The sequence below is a fragment of the Acomys minous genome, assembly GCF_964271855.1.
Source record: "Acomys minous genome assembly, chromosome: 4".
Lineage (NCBI taxonomy): Eukaryota > Metazoa > Chordata > Mammalia > Rodentia > Muridae > Acomys > Acomys minous.
The window spans coordinates 109453300-109469966 of record NC_140486.1 but is presented as its reverse complement, the minus strand read 5'-3'; the positions used below and the strand labels follow the sequence as shown (position 1 = coordinate 109469966).

Here is a 16667-nt window from a genome sequence, read left to right as displayed (position 1 = left end):
GGACTGGAACGTTGTACACTGTACAATGCTTAGCAGCATCCCAGCACTCCACTCATCAGATGCTAGTAGCAGGTCCCCAGTCGTGACCATGAGGCATCTCTCCAGGTATTGCTAAGTGTGTCCTATGCCCTGTATGACCTCATATCTGATTACTTGTACCTTCTCATGTCTTATTTCTCTCTGTCACCTGCTCTAATCTGGCCACACTGGCCTCTGGAACTTTCTTGAGTGTTGTAGGTAAGTTCTTCTGGAAGCCCTTCATTGCTAGTTGACTTTACTTGGAGTAGTATCTTTCCTTAGATGATCTTTCCATATGCATCCCTCATCTTCACTGAATTACCTTCTGTTTCCAGTTGTTGCTATGTCAGCACATCTTCGTCTTCTTCTTCTGTTTTGAGACAGGGTCTCTCTGTGTAGCCTTGGCTGTCCTGGACTCCCTTTGTAGACCAGGCTGACCTCAAACTCACAAAGATCCCCTTGCCTCTGCCTCCCGAGTGCTGGGATTAAAGGCGTGCGCCACCATGCCCAGCCTCAGCACATCTTCTTAAAACCCTATTCTCAGTCTGACAGTAGTGATGCATGCTTTTAGTCCTATCACTCAGGAGGGAGGGGCATGCAGATCTCTGGGAGTTCAAGGCCAGCCTAATCTACAGAACAAGTAAGTCCAGGACAGCCAGGGCTACACAGGGAAGCCCTCTCTAAAAACAAACAAACAAACAAACAAACAAACCACAAATAAACAAACCCCACCCCAAACTCCACCCAAACAACCCAAGAAAAAGAAAAAAAGGGAGAAACCCCCCTGTTCTCTACAACCCTAAATGGGTGGGTGAGTGAGTACACGTATTGCTGAATATTTCTTTAACTTGAAACGCTTCTCTGAGAAAGACTCATTAATATACAAATAGAATATTTGACTTCAAGCTGTTGAGGAAAATTGATATTCCACCCTGAGTGTGAAAATTAATCTCTGAATGTCACTTTTCATTTTACTTCAGGATTATACTTACTTATACGTGAATAATATTTTGACAAGGAAGTATCTTTCTGTAATTTAGGTGAGCTACTAGCTTCAAAGGCATTTGCTTTGTCTTCTGTGCTGACAGCATTAGTCGGACCCAGATTTGGGATATTACGAGTAGCTCATTGACTTCCTCAAGGATGTTTTGTAGCTCTCAGGGATTAAAACAATGGTTTTCCATAAAAAGATTCCAACATAGTTCCTCCTATTATAAATATTCACAATTTCTTTTAAATTAACAGACTTGAAAATGTAAAACAAACTCCTTTATCAATTGTGTTTGTTCTTTGATAATTTCATACACATCCATAGTGCACTCTGACTCCCTCTCCCCCTTATGCCCCTCTGATCATTATCGACCCCCCTTTCCTACAGATCCCTTTTCCAGATTTACAACACTTGTTTTTGTCTTGTAGCCCACTTAGTCTAACCAGAGCCATGTATGTGGCCATTGGATTGGAACATGACAGGGCCACCACACAATTGAAAGCAACAACTGCCCAACTCCATGAATCTGTCAGGAGCAAACGGTTCAGCACCATCCTTCATCCTAACTAAACCTTTTAATATTACTGGGAAGTCTGTTGTTCTTGCAAGAAATCTAATTTATGGGTGTATGCTATAGGAGGTGCAAAGATTTAACAAAAAAAATTTCATATTCATTGATATTTAAACATCTGTTAATTTCCTTCCTTACTCATCAAAGAGAATTAAAATCCATTTAGTGTTTTGCTCTGTCAAAAGCATTCACTTTTTGCAGCTCCTTCTCAGCTTCTTTCAATGTTCTTGGTTGAAGTGAAGCAAACTAAAGCACGTGCCTCTGTTTTTTGTGCTAAATTCAAATAAAAGGCAACTCAATCATATTTGATTTGGGGGTCTTAATAATTTATGTTTACAAGCAACATATTTTCCATGATGCTCACTAGATAAGTTATATGCAAAATGCATTTCTCAAATACCCAAGACAGTTTACCTGTATTATAGAATGTCTGGATACAAACCAAGTAAATTCTGGATGACAGCTGCCTACACTGATGGCATATGGCAATTTGCCACAATAGGGAGCCTGTGTGTGTTGGGTGTGTGCACAGCATCTATTATATATTTCAAAGGTGGTCACAACTTTTCCTATGCACAAAGGGCTCCAGACACAACTCTTGTAAATATTGAGTGTGTGCTCTCTTTTGCATTTGAGCAAAGAAGATATTTTTCTCATAATATAGTTCTAGAAAAGAGAGTTTCCTATTTCAAAGACTCTGTTGCTAACCATCCCCATGAAGCTTTAGCCAGCCACCGTGTCTCTGCAGATACAGCCAGAAGGAAAGCCTAGCATCCTGACAAAAGAGATGGGTCCAGAAACTCTTGCTCGAGTGCAGAGGGGATGCCTGTTCACAGGAAGAGCTCTAAGAGGTGATGCACAGGGCAGGGAACACAGCTTTCACCGGAGGAGAAAGCCAGCTGCTTTGATTCCAGCTGTTCCAGTGTCTAAGGATGACTGTGCCCTTGAACTAGAGGAGAGCTGGTTATGAAGATCAAAACAGGGACTCATTCTCCTCCTTTACCAGGAAGAAGCTGCATAAGCCCTGATTGTTTGTTCACCTTTGAGGCTGTATTTCATTGTTTGGATGATTGTGTGGTTGTCTGAAGTTGGGGACTACCGCTGCTCCTCAATTCAGCCACTTGTTGGGAAGGGCACCCTTTAATGGTGTAGAACGTGATATCGTGAGCAAGGGGTAGGTTTTCTTAGAAAGCGAGTCTGAGCAGGGCAGGAGGGCAGGGATGGAAGGCACTAGAAGCATAACTGTGAATGGAATCAAAGACAGAGGAAAGCCATTTTGCAGAATGACTTCGGTGGGTGTTCCAGGAACGTAAAGCTGAATCAATGCGAGGAAATATAGACATTCAGTTTATACAATAACGAGACACAGATGGAGGCGATACTAACTTACATAGAACCTAAAATGGCATCGAAACAATCCAGCAGTCATGGCAGCATCTCACTATAGGGTAAATTCTTAAAACACCTTTGAAATCAAAATAAAGCGTCAGCTGATGTGACTGAGTTCCAGAGAAGTGTGACACTGCTATTTGCAGCTTAAAAACTGGCCTCTGGTAAAAGGGGTCAGCATGATGGTGACTAGTAACAAAACCCTAGCGTTTTGTGTCAGGAACAATCACTAGTGAGAACAGTGCACCTCAGGAGAATGGAAAGAGCAAGCTCTCTTGCCACCCACTAAGAAATCTAAATGTATAGGAGTTCTATCGAGAAATGGACCGAGAAAGCTGGACTGAGAGACACAGTATATTAAAGAGAAGCATGGACCACTCTGTCTTCTTCCAGGAGGAAGGAAGGCACTGACTTGTGCTGATGGGGCACTGGATGGAGGTTCTGAAAGTCTCCCTTTAGGGTTAGTGGTATACCAGTAATACCAGCTCTTGGTAGGCCGAGGCAGGAGGATTATGAACTTAAGGCCACAGCTTTAACAAGCTCTTATATCAAACAACAACAACAACAATGACAACACCAACTATTAGAGCGGGGATCTGAGGTACGGGGTAGGAAGAGTGTGGGTGGGGGGACAGAGATCATGGGTGGGGCTGTGGAAGAGTGGTGATAGACTGCCTTCCACAGGGCTGTAGAGCTGGCCCAGTTACTATAATTCCTGCAAGGCCGAAATTTGATCCGCAGAGCCCATTGGTATGGTGGTGCTTGCTTACGATCCCAGTTCTGGGAAGGTGGAGACAAGCCGATTCCTGGGGTTTCTGGGAAGCCAGCCTAGACTTCTTGTTGAGCTTCAGGCCGGTGAAAGGTTCTGTCAGAAGACATGATGGACAGTGCCTGAGAAACCATAGCCAAGGTATGGCCTCCTCGTGCATGTACACACATTTGCACACTCATTTCCACACATGTACCCCTGCAGGACACTAACCCTCTACCAACTCTCAGCCCTTTCCCCCTCCCTGGCAATACCTACCCATTTTCAGGAGTTAAGAGAGAGCCAAGAAACATGCTTTTGTTTGTTTAGATCTTTTTTAAAAACTATCTTAGCTGAGCAGCTCTATTCTTTGACTATTATAACGGCAGAACATAATAAGAAGACAAGCACAGATGCACTAAGCTATGGGTAAATTTTGAGGGATATATATATAAATATATATATAACCTTCCAGGTCACCACTCTGGAAGCCAGCAATCACACACATTTTAAACTTATTACTCTTGGTGTGGTTTTTTTCTTTGATTATTTTTGTTATTTTTAGCTATTCTATGGTTATTGCCATTCCTACAGACCCGAGGGCTTTAATGACAGCAAACCTCCATATACAAAGGCACACTTTAAAAAATCTTTTCACTTCTTATTGTTTGATGATTTCATAATGCATACACAACAGTTTGATTAAATCTACCTCCTTCTCTCCTCCAGTTCCTTCCCACTGCTTTTTTCCTCTCAACTTCATTGTTCTTTCTATTTAAAAAAACACACGCGCGCACACACACACACACACACACACACACACACACACACACACACACACACACACTATCTGCCTACTGCTGGCTGTATGTACATAGGTATAGGAGCATCTCCTGGAACCTCTCAGGGGCCTCACCCCTGAGGAAGCCAGCCCCTCCCTCCCCCAGCCATCAGTTACCAGTCACTCCTGAGCTAGGGGTGGGATCTCATGGGCTCCTCCTTCATCCATGTGGAGATTTTGCCTGACTTGATCTTGTGCAAGTTTCTTCATACAGTCATAGCTGATGCGAGTTTGTGTATTCAACAGTCCTGCTGTGCCCAGAAAATACCGTTCCATGGTACATCCATTAATTCCGCCTCTTAGATGCTTTCTGCTCCAACATCCCCTAATATTCTTCTCTTTAGCCCCTCATCTTCAAGGTGATCTGCATTGTTTTGCATAAGCTTTGGACACTTTTCTCATGCCTGTAGGAAGGTCTAGTCTCCATTTCTCTTCCCTTTCCTCCCTCCCAAGCCCTCCTAAGCCCTCTCACATCCCTACCCTTTTATGGCTTCCTTTTCTTTAAGTGTTGTTACACACAACACACACACACACACACACACACACACACACACACACACACACACACACACACAAATACAGCCTGCTCAGTCTGTATAAAGCCCTTGTGTTCAGGGCTGTCACTTGGTATTGGAATAGACAAATGGTATGTCTTCCCCGGAAGACTATTGCTCACACTTTCAGCATTCCTCAGTCACCTACAGTTCTTTGTCTAGGGTTGAGGCCTTCTGAGTTTTCCTCCTTTCATACTAGCGTCTCTACAGCTGCCATCCTTGTCCAGATCATCATTAGGCAGTCATGTTGGGGAGAGTCCACAGGTGTAGCTTGTCCAACATTTCTGGGAGATGCAGCCTCACAACAGACTTCTGGTTTCTCTGGCTCGGACAATCTTTCCATTGTCTCTTCTGCAACTGATCCCGGAGCCTTACGTGCAAGAGTTGTACTGCAGCTCTATCAGAAGCCACTGGGCTCCACAACGCTGCATGCTAATGGTCATGGTTTTCTGTAATGGCCTCTGCTTGTTGCAAAGAGAAGTGTCCTTGATGGAGCGTGAGAACATACTTACCTGTGGGTATGATAAATATTTAGAGAATAGTTAAGGATGATGCTGGTTTAGCAAAGTAGTGGACGTACTCCAAGATCTGTGACTTCACCGGGTAGCTGGCTAGGATGCCAGAACCAAGGGTAATTTCCCTCTTGCTGAACAGGTCTTAATTTCCATTAGAGAGCTGTTGGTTGCTGCTGCCGAGCTGTGCCTTTATTGTACCTTTAGGGTTATTGTGCCATACTGCTGGTAGTGGTGGTTCACAGGCGTCATATGGGTAGGGCTGTTGGGGGCTTCCCTTCTCTGGAAGCTTGCATGACATTTCTGGCACCGTGAAAGACCTAGCCCTGTTCCTCTGGGCACTGCATCTGAAGTGTGTCATGTCTTCAGCAATAGGGCCTTAGGAAGGTCCAGCTTTATTTGGGCTTTTCGGCTACTTCAGACATAGAATGTCAAGTCAAAATTCTTTCTTTGAGTCTGATGTTTGAGTTGCAGCACCGTATTAAGCTCCATGTGACTAATAAACGAAATGAAATGCGTCTTGAATTGGAGTCTTCATATTTTCCCTTGCTCCCAGGCACTCTGTCTGGTTGCACTTTGAGATCAGTTTTTAAATGGATTTGGTGAGTCCTCCTGGCGCACTGGGAAGATGAGCCATGTAGGACGTTTGGTAGCATTTGGCGGTGTGAGTAGCACTGGTGCTGAGGGTTTGAGCTATTGGCTAAAACATGGTACACTCTGGCAAAGCCACCATTCCCATGGGTCAGCGAGGCTTCATTTTTAGTTTAAAACAAGTTGTTCTAGTCCTGTTTTAGGAAGATTGAACGTGGTTGGGATAAATATGAATAAGCTATAAAAATAAATGTCCAAAATTAAACTGCAGAGAGCCACACGCACTGCCTCTCACATAACACGATTTTAAACAGATTATGACAGAAAATTGGGTGATGAAATCACTCAACATCAAAAAGGACACAGGACTTTTGAAGGTTCACTTTCGCCCAAAGCATGCATGTGTTTTAGAGTATTGCGTTCAGGTATAACGTACTTTGTATTTTTGTGTCCTAGGCAACCTTTTCCTGCACCTGCGAGGACCAATACATTGGCACGTTCTGTGAAGAGTTTGACGCCTGCCAGAGGAAACCCTGCCAGAACGAGGCGAGCTGTGTTGATGCAAATGAGAAGCAGGATGGGAGCAATTTCACGTGCCTTTGCCTTCCCGGTAAGCTTTACTTAGTCAGTGGCCAGTGGCTGCTGCTCTGGAGAACGTACGTGCAGCAAGTGTGGATGGGCAAACAATACTTTGTCCAGATGCTGGACAAAGGGCTCTCGTTTGAACTTGTCAGACGGCATGTACTTAAGGACTGGAGGAAGGAAGTGCTAAACGGGCTAAATGAATCCCTTGGCTAGCTTTAGCATGTTAGGATGTATCCGTTGTTGCACAGGAACCTGAGCCTCCTGTTTGTAGTCGTTTCCGGTTGTTTGTGTGCGTTCCCCAGCCTGAGCTTCCGGTTGGCTGCTCTCCATCACAGGGCAAGTCTTGACTGGTGTGGAGTGTTCTTGAATGGAACTGGAGACTTGAAATTCTCTGAGCATCTGAGCGTCTTGATGCTGCTGTAAAGCAGTGGGAAGATATTAAGCTTCTCTCTTGCCGTGTGCACAACTCAAGTCCCACTACTCCTTTGCATCTCATTCTGTTGCCACTGTGAGGTGCTTGGGATGAGGGAGGTGATGGTGACATTGGAGACTGGGATGGAGAGATGGGAGTCATAGAGATGAGATACTCACTGTGTGAGACACAACCCACAGTGCAGAAGTTTATGAACTGAAAATGGGGATGCTTACTTATTCTAACCCAAACTTAATAGAATCTTAACAATCAGTTAATAATTTGGTACATTCATCAGATTACTCTGTGTGTGTGTGTTTGTGTGTGTGTGTGTGTGTGTGTATGGTAGGTCAGATGATACTATTTTTCTACATACACATTTCTAAAAATTGTTGTAAGTAGTCTGTTCTATAATTTGCACTTTCAGGCTATTTGCAGGTTGATTGCCCGCATCCTTTCATGTCAGTGTCCACGGAACAATGTCATTTATTTGAACCATGATGTTACCTACATTTGTATCTCTGGGTTAGATTCCCTTCCAACGGGATTGTCTGAATGACACCGTGGCATCTCTCTGTGGTTGTCCCAGGCCACCCTCAGCTAATGGCATCCCCAGATTGAACTCAGGACCCTTGCTCTACACAGCTCACCTTCCTGTCTTCCAGCCAGTCTTCTACAAGTAATCCTAGGGGCCCCTTGCCTTTATTTCTACATTGTTTTCCCTTCCTTTTTAGAAAAAGATTTATTTACTTTAGGTATGAGTGCTCTATCTGCATGTAACACTGCAGGCCAGAAGAGGGCATCAGATCACATTATAAATGCTTGTGAGCCACCATGTGGTTGCTGGGAATTGATCTTAGGGCCTCTGGAGGAGCAGTCAGTGCTCTTAACCAGTGATCCATCTCTCCAGCCCCCTCAAGTGTCTTCTATTTCAGCCCCCTGTAGCAGTCAGTTTTATCTTGCTTTAACAAAGATACCCAAGGGAAAAGCTCAAGGAGGAAGGAGTTATTTGGAGTCATGACTCCACGGTTTGTTTGACGTCATTGTTCTTGCACTGTGGTAGATAGACTTTGCTTTTATAGTTAACACATCTTATTCCCCATTTAAGACACTGTTTTCTTGTTTCTGGTATCTTATTTCTTCTATTAAAACCAGAGCTATTTCATAGACCATACTTGTCAACAGCTATAAGTTGTTTTAGTGCACTGCTTTTTAACAAGGCAGGTGTACTATTTGCTGCACATTATGTCTCACGCCCCTCCCCCACATGTTTAAGGAATGCCATGTTTGCATCTGGGTGTCATGGTACATAGTTCACAGATTAAACAGATTTCAAAATGAAGTGAAGGATCTCGCTGGCGCGTACATCATGTTTTGAGGCCCTGTCTGCCCATGTGAAGTTGTTCACCTTTGGAAAACTCATCCGATCGATGGGAGCTTGTTGTTGTATAGTGGGGTTTTCAAATATGTTGCAGAAGCTATTTAAAAGTTTTTAAGAATTCTTTGATAATTTTATTTCTTCATATAATGGAATATAATTGTACCCATTTCCCATTCACACCCCACTCAGTTCCCCCAGCGCACGATCACCTCTCAAGTACATAGTCTTTCGTGCTCTGTAAAAAATATTCCACTAAGCCCACTTAGTCTGCCCGTATACACAGTGGCCACATCCTCCACCAAATGAATGAGTCTCCTTCCCCTGGTAGCGATCAACTGCCAACCGCGCCCTCAGTGAGGCACGTGGCCTTACTACCTGTGCTAGAATATGGGCTGGATTGGTTTTCTGAAGGTTTTGTGCAGACAGTTATGGCTTATGAGAGTTTTTTATTCTTTTTGATTCATGGATAATCTAGAGATTATGAATATAGTAGATTAGAATTTGAGTTGATTCAATAACAAACTCTTGTATTTTTTTTTTTTTTGTTTTCATTTGATTTTTGAAAGAATAGCTTGTAAGCAGGACTTGTCTACTTGTTGAGAAAAGTCCTGGTTTTGAGAAAAAGCCGTATCTGTGTGTGAGAAAAATGGAAATGAGTTCCATATTATTGTTAAAACTTGTATTATGGGGAAAATGTTATTAGCATGAATGATATTTCTCTTGAAACTGGCCATATTTTCAAAAAAGAAGGCCACTGAAGCTATCAATTACTGCAGGAGAATCGAACAGGAGGTTTCTGAACTTGGAATGACTTGAATCAGGCTTTTTTTAAAAGTTCTTGATAGTCTCCCGTTGGTCCCATGTGGGCCTTCTGATTTGCATTGATAACTCAGCTCTCTTTGGATCTTGGGCCTGCCTGGCTCTGGGGAAGGAGCACAGGCAACTCTCTCTACCATGCCAAGCCCATGCTTGGTAGCAGACAGGAAATGCATAACTAAAATGAAATTTAGCTTTTTAAACCAGGATTTATCATATTAAAGCCTTCTAACGTCAAGAGTATATATATTTTTTTTCCTCAAAGGAACCATTTCTTTCTCTCTTTCTTTTTTTCTTCCTGAGAAGAATAGCTGGGATACACACTCACAGCTGCCGCTGCCAAAATATTATTAGCGCCTTGCAAAGTATTTCCGTAATGCTTTAAAGCCCCACATGGTTCTGACTAATCGGTGATTTTGGACTATTTTTAAGAAGTTATCATTGCTGAGGCAAGTGTAGCACATTGGCCCATCTCCCTTTACCTCAGAAATACGGATGACTGGAGGGGTCAGTGCCCGTGATGTGGATGCCTGTGCCTGGGGACAAACCCAGCATCTACTGTGAGTTCTCACTCACAACCCAATGAGTGTATGTCAGGAGATGACAGTGCTCTGTTTAAAGACAAGCACTTCAATGTTTAGGCTTTAGGAAACGTTCAGGTCTTTCTATTTGTGTGAAGTCTGCAGGCTGAAGGACACATCCAAGGTCACAAGGCCTGTTGGAGACATTGAGATGCAGCCCCATCGCTCTGTGCCCACATTTGAGTTAGAGAGCTTTTCTCTGTGCACCAGTAGCTCCTCAGTTTTCCATTCACTCTGTATGGCAGTAGGTACCAGTGGTTCTGACCAGCATGAATGCATCACCCCTAGTGGCATTGTCTCTCTCAGGACTGGTGATGGCACCAGCTGGAACTAAGTGGTGACAAAAACCAAGATGATGTGGCTCAAAGGGTGTATCAAGTGGGTCTTCCTGACTTGCTGGCTATGTGACCCTCCCAGCTTTCCTTAAAGCCCTGTCAGGTCTCCTCATTTTTAAAGTAAAGGCTTATGCAAAGTTCATCCATTCATTCTGTAGTTATTGAGCAAATGCTTGCTACATGCCAGATGTTGTCTGGGTTCTGTGGATATAACCATTGAAGTCTTTGTGCACACTGAGGTCATAGTTTAGGAGTGGAGATGGCTAGACCACAGGCATGTATGTGTGTGCTATGTTGCCTCTATGTGTGCATACATGTGTATTTGTGTGTATGTGTACGTGTATGTGGTGAACAGAAAGAAGCAAGGTGTGATAGGGTCAATGAAGAAGTAAAAGGCAAAGAGATAGAGAGTTGCCTGCCTTTCCCCTAACTGGACCGCCTCGTCTAGCCTCAGTAGATGATACGCCCAGTCCTACTTGATATGCCAAGGTATATTGATAGCCATAGGAGGTCTCCATCTCTCAGAAGAGAGAGAGGGACATATCAGGAGGGAGGGAAGAGGAGAGGGAGGAACTGGGAGGAGAAGTTCTGATCGGGATGTAAAGTAAATAAGTTAATAGTGGAAATAAAAAGATTGCGTCAAATCATCACTGCTTCCCCGTGTTTCGCTTCTCTCCTCTCCCTTCTTTCTTTCTCTTGCTCTCCAATTTCCACGCTGCTTCCCCTCTCCTCCCCTCTTTCTTTGCCTCTGGTACTCACTGAGCCTAAATGAGATCACCTGCTTGCCCACGTCACATCTGTTTCCTGGAGCTACATCTCCAGGGTCAGTGGTCAGCGGCATCTCCTCCCTAGTCCTCTCTCTGCCCACAGCGCTAATCTCTTCAGAAGCGTTCCCCGTGTGGTTTGCAGAGCCCTGCGTTGTGTCCATTCTCCTGAGTTCTCACAAGACCTCACACCCCACCCCACAGTCTCCTGGGCTTTTGGTAGCAATTTCTCATTCTGAGCTGTCACCACGAGGATGGCTTCCAGACCTTTTTCCAGTCTGGCCTCTCACCTCAGCTCTGGCAGCATTATTGGACTTGGCATTGATGCATCTGCTCACTCCCGCTGGCGCTCGCCTCCCTCATTCCTTAGGCTGGATGCCGGACCTTGATGGCTCTGCCTTTCTATCATTTATCCCTGGCCAGTCACCAAGTCGCCTTATTTATGACGATTCCCTATCTGACTCTTTCTTCCGATTCCACCGCTACAGCCCTGATTCAAACTGCCGTCATCTGCCGCCTGAGTAATGGTGACAAGCCACAGCCTTCCTACATTCCATCTTGCTTTGTTCATGGCTGCTTGTGATACTTGGGAAGCTCAGGCCTGGGATGACTGAAGAGAGGCTCTGGGCTGAGAAGGGCAAACAAAGCCAGTGCTCCAGTGTTGTTTTCTTTGTTTACGTGTTTTCATGACCTTGGGGAAATGCTTTGATCTCCACGGGTCTCTATCCAAATTAGGGTTGAAGGATAGCAGCCACAGTTCGGTGATTGCTCTGATGATACAGTAAGAGCCAGGCTGCATACTGCCCCTGCTTCAGCGTTGGTCTGTTGGCCCTCATGGGCTTCTTAAAATTTCATGAGAGCAGGAGAAAAGACACATGCTGATTGAGAGCCTGAGATTTGTAGTTGGCCGTCCTCTTTGAATTTCACAGTCATCAGTAAACTCTACTTAGCTCCTCTGATCTTAAGTGTACTTAAGAAACAGAGCAACAGTATTGATCTGGAAAGAGTGAATGAGAATACAACATACATATACAAACACATGTGTATATATATTCATGTTGATAAGCCTATATATTCCATCTTTGTACTTGTGGAAATGGAGTGCAATATACATAAATATGTATGCATACAACATTCACCTGCACACAGATGGGCACACACACACACACACACACACACACACACACACACACAGGATGAGTGGGTGGCCCATATGGGACACCTCTCTGCCTTACCTTGGACATTGATAGAAGAGAAAGATGAAGAACAGAATTCCTTTCTCCATCGCCTCCATCCTGAGCCTGGGTTTGAGAGCTCTTTTCTTGGCTCTTGAATATCATCTAGCCCGGAAGTATCCATCGGAGGAGTCTACTCAGATGCAGGTTCAAGCCAATAGAGCGTCTTTATTAGCTGGCTGGTGACTACACTGGATGTTCGGGATCTGAGTACAGTTCCAAGCCTTCCTCGTGGTGAGCTTTTAGGCACAAACATCACATTCTGGCTTGGCACACTTCAGTTAACTAGAACAATTAGCTAGAAGCAGAAGTACAGACACCAACAAGCAAGGTTAGGTCATTTAGGGACATTGCCCAAACTATGGACTTTGATGCACTAGGCCTTTGTTTTACTTTTGGCAGGTGGTGCTCAGTACGTGCTGAGTCTTACAGGCTGAATGGTACTTCTTCCATCATGGTGTCAGTTGTGCTAAGGTCTTGGGGCCTGTTACACTTACCCCTTCCATAATCTGAATTATATACACAACTCTTAAATGAATAACATTCGTGCTTTATATGTTTGTTGGTCACTTCTGTAGTTAGGAGATATACCATGTCAGAATAATCTAGAAGGCTTATTTTAAAAATTTAATGTTTATATTTGTTTTGAGAATGGTGTGTGTGTGTGTGTGTGTGTGTGTGTGTGTGTGTGTGTGTGTGTGTGTGTGTAGGTCAGAGGGCACCTCAGGTGTCACTGCTTATCTTCTACTATGTTTGAGGCAAAGCCTCTCGTTGTTAGCCACTGTGCACACGTGGCTAGTTGCTTCTTGAGCTTCTGGAAATCCTCCCACCCCCACATTCCGCCTCAAAGTTGGAGCACAGCAGTATAGATACACGCCACCTCAACAGGCTGTATGAGTTCTGGAGACTCTGAACTCTTCACACTTGTTCAGCAAGTGGCTTACCCACTGAACCATCCTGCCACCCTCGAATGAGTTCTTAGGCTCTTGGCCCACCTGGGGTTCCTGTCTGGGCAGATGAAGGATGCTGCTGCTCACTAGCCATTGGATGGGTATTCCCAGGTGATGCTAATGCTGAGCACACATAGAGGACCACTGTTGTAAATCGCCCGTGAAGAACTGGAGCTCATATCCGCTGTATTTCATCCATTCACGAAGCACAGAGCCACTTAAGACACACTAGTGCCCAGCCCTGTGCAAGCTGCTGTGGATTTAAAGGCACATTTGACAGACTTGGTACCTGCTTCTCAGATCTGATCTCTGTCTTGAGAGCTAGGAACCTTTATCCTCAATTTGACCGTGACGGATGAGCCCACTCAGCTGAGTATAGCCTTTCCATGCTTGACCCTTCAGTTTTTTAAACCACTAGTCTTTCTGCTCTCTACTTCCTGCATATTTGGTTATTGGATGTAGTTCTTTTCTTTCAAACCTTGAGACTAAGTTTTTTAATTTTGCAGAATGCCAAGCTTTTCTTTCAAGCTTTCATTCATGTCACATGTTCCAATTTTAATTATGTTTACTGATTTGCCTTTCGCAAGCCATATATATCTTTCTTTTTTTCTTTACCTTTGTTTCTTAACATAGGTTTACATTTGTCCAGATATGTTTGGTTTTCTCCTGCCAGTCCATCTCTCCCTCCCTCCCTCCCTCCCCCCTCTCTCTCTCTCTGTCTCTCTCTCTGTCTGTCTGTCTCTCTATCTCTGTCTTGCTCTGTCTGTGTGTCTGTCCGTCTCTCTCTCTCTCTCTCTCTCTCTCTCTCTCTCTCTCTCTCTCTCTCTCTTCTCTCTCTCTCCCCCCCTCTGAATAATTTCTGCCTTCCCACATTGAGATTTCATGCACCAAGATGGGACATCTTGATGGCACACAGATCTCTGCTACTGACTTATTGTCCAGTGTGCTAATATTAGGCACTGCATCTCCACAGCTGTGGCTGAGGCTCTGGCACCGGCCGCTCAGACCCCAGAGGGTAAGGTCTGAGGCAGGTGGGCCCCCTTGGTAGCACGAGGCTCCATTCAGGTCCCACAGCTTCACTCCACTGCACAGGCCTGATTATAAAAAGACCAGGCATGCTAAAAATAGATCTCGCTTCAGTTTCCACCTTGGCAGCTTTCAGAACAGTGCTCCAAAGAAACAATTAGATTCCCCCTCACAGAGCCAAAGCAGCAAGGGCAATGTTTTTCATCTCAGTAGAAGAATTGTGCAATAAGCTTCTTATGTATAAACAATTGTGCTGCGAAGGAAGGTGAATTTTTCAAAAAAATAAAAAAAGATATCATTGATAAATTGCTTTTAAAATAGTCTGATTCATTTAGGCAACTTTTCTTACATATATGTGATTTGTCCTTGACCTCTGAGAGGTTTCTTTCACATAAAGGGGTCAGACAGTGGGGTTATAATGACAGCTGTGCGGGTGGGGTACAATTTGTCATGCTGTTCAAGTCAAAAGGTACCATTTAGCTATAGTTTTCTATCAGTCATTTTAACACCAAAGGGGAACAGCCATTCTTTTTCTCTATAGCACTAAATTTTACGATGCATTTTTTATACCAAAATATAAAATATTATAAAATCAAGTTTTCCAAAGATATATTAGATATCATGTAATTTGTTAATACCTGGTGAATGGATTTATAATCTGATGCTTTCCTTAAACCCACATGGCCACCTTCTGCCTGATGTTTCTGTCATGAACAGCTCTCCACCAGGGCACATACTCCTGTCATAAGCACTTTCTCTCCCCTGACATTACTCATGCTCAGACTTCTATAAAAGCACCGAGGCTCAGGCTAGAGCTTTCCCAGGTGCTCTACTCGGCTCTGATGGCACCCTTGTGTATCCCCGGGGTCACCTGGTTCCTTAGAGCTTTGTTACCTTAGAATGTTCTCTAAATAAAACAAGAAAGCCTGTTGCTCCCGGAAAGTATTTCCAAGCTGCCCATTTGGAACCAGTTGCTTTATTCTGAATTTTCTCAATGGTAAGTTCCTCAGTAACATAGTTCTTAAGGTCAAATCGTGTGCTTTAAAGAGGTCTCTGGTTTGCAGATATTATAAGGCACTCCTCCTAGGGTTCTGATTATCCAAAATGCTTTGAACATTCCCCTTGTCTCTCTCTCTCTCTCTTCTCTCTTTCATGCAGAAATGAGTAGTTCTGTGCAGCAGCAGGAGTATGAAATTAATGATTTTCAGTATGAAAGGATAACATCCCTCTGACTGTGGGTTTCTAGCCCTGGAATAGGGTCATTTTAGACCAGATGGTTCTTTGTGGTGGAGACTGGTCATAGTTTAAGGATGTTTGGTGGTACTCAGTACCCGCTAGATGTTAGTAGTGTCCCTAGGGATCAGACATTCAGCAGTGTCACCAGACATTCCAGTTGACCCTGGGCAGGGCCGAATGAGTCCCTTTGAGAACCTAACCAACTAGCATCTAACCTGATCAGGGGATGTTGAGGCAGAAAAAGGGTGGTGAGTTCTGTTTCAGCCATGTTAATTTGTCGCGTTGCAGGGAGTGGTTGGACTGACAGAGTCTTAGCTAGAGAAGCAAGACTGAGGTTCGCAGGTGGCCCGGCAAGAAGCAAGGTGATTTTTGATGGTATATGTCTTAGTCACTGGTCTCTTGCGGTGAAGAGACACAATGACTGAGGCAACTTTTATAAAAAGAAAGCATTTAATCCGGGGCTGGTTCACGGTGTCAGAGATCCAGTCCTTATCATCATAAAGGGAAACAGAAAGAGAGGATGCTCAAGAGGGACCTGAGAGCTTCACACACTGATAGGCAGCGGGCAGGGACAGTACCACTGGGCCTGGTGTGAGCAGTGCCACTGGGCCTGGTGTGAGCAGTGCCACTGGGCCTGGTGTGAGCAGTGCCACTGGGCCTGGTGTGAGCAGTGCCACTGGGCCTGGTGTGAGCTCACACACATCGATGCACCTCCTCCCACACCTCCTAATCCTCCCCTAACAGTACAGTTCAACTGTGGACTAATCTTCCAAGTATATGAGCCTACAGGGGGCAGTCTCATTCAAACTGCTACAGTATATTTTGTGAGATATTAAAAGAACAAAAACAAACGAGCAAACAAACAAACAAAGAAACAAAACCCCAGCTGTGTGTTTCTTTTAATGTCCATTAGAAGAAAGGAGTGGAAAGAATATTTATCTATCCAGCTTCTGGGTATCATTGCTTTGGGATAGGCAAAAATCTTAGTTAAAAGGTGCAATGATTAGTGAAGAGAGGAAGGACAGCAGGCTACCGAGAAGAGACTTGATACCCTATGAGCATATACAGGGGGAGGAAGTCCCCCTCAGTCACAGTTATAGGGGAGGGGAGTAAGGGGAAAATGGGAGAGAG

General features: G+C 44.3%; 1 protein-coding gene across 1 annotated transcript in view; it reads left to right on the top strand.

Annotated features, from left to right (window-relative positions):
* DNER (delta/notch like EGF repeat containing) overlaps window positions 1-16667 on the top strand; it is a 274139-nt gene that overhangs the window by 167849 nt on the left and 89623 nt on the right. The window contains exon 6 of the mRNA XM_084779181.1: window positions 6672-6825. Within this exon, the coding sequence (XP_084635307.1) occupies window positions 6672-6825 (154 nt within the window). The remainder of the gene's footprint in view (window positions 1-6671; window positions 6826-16667) is intronic.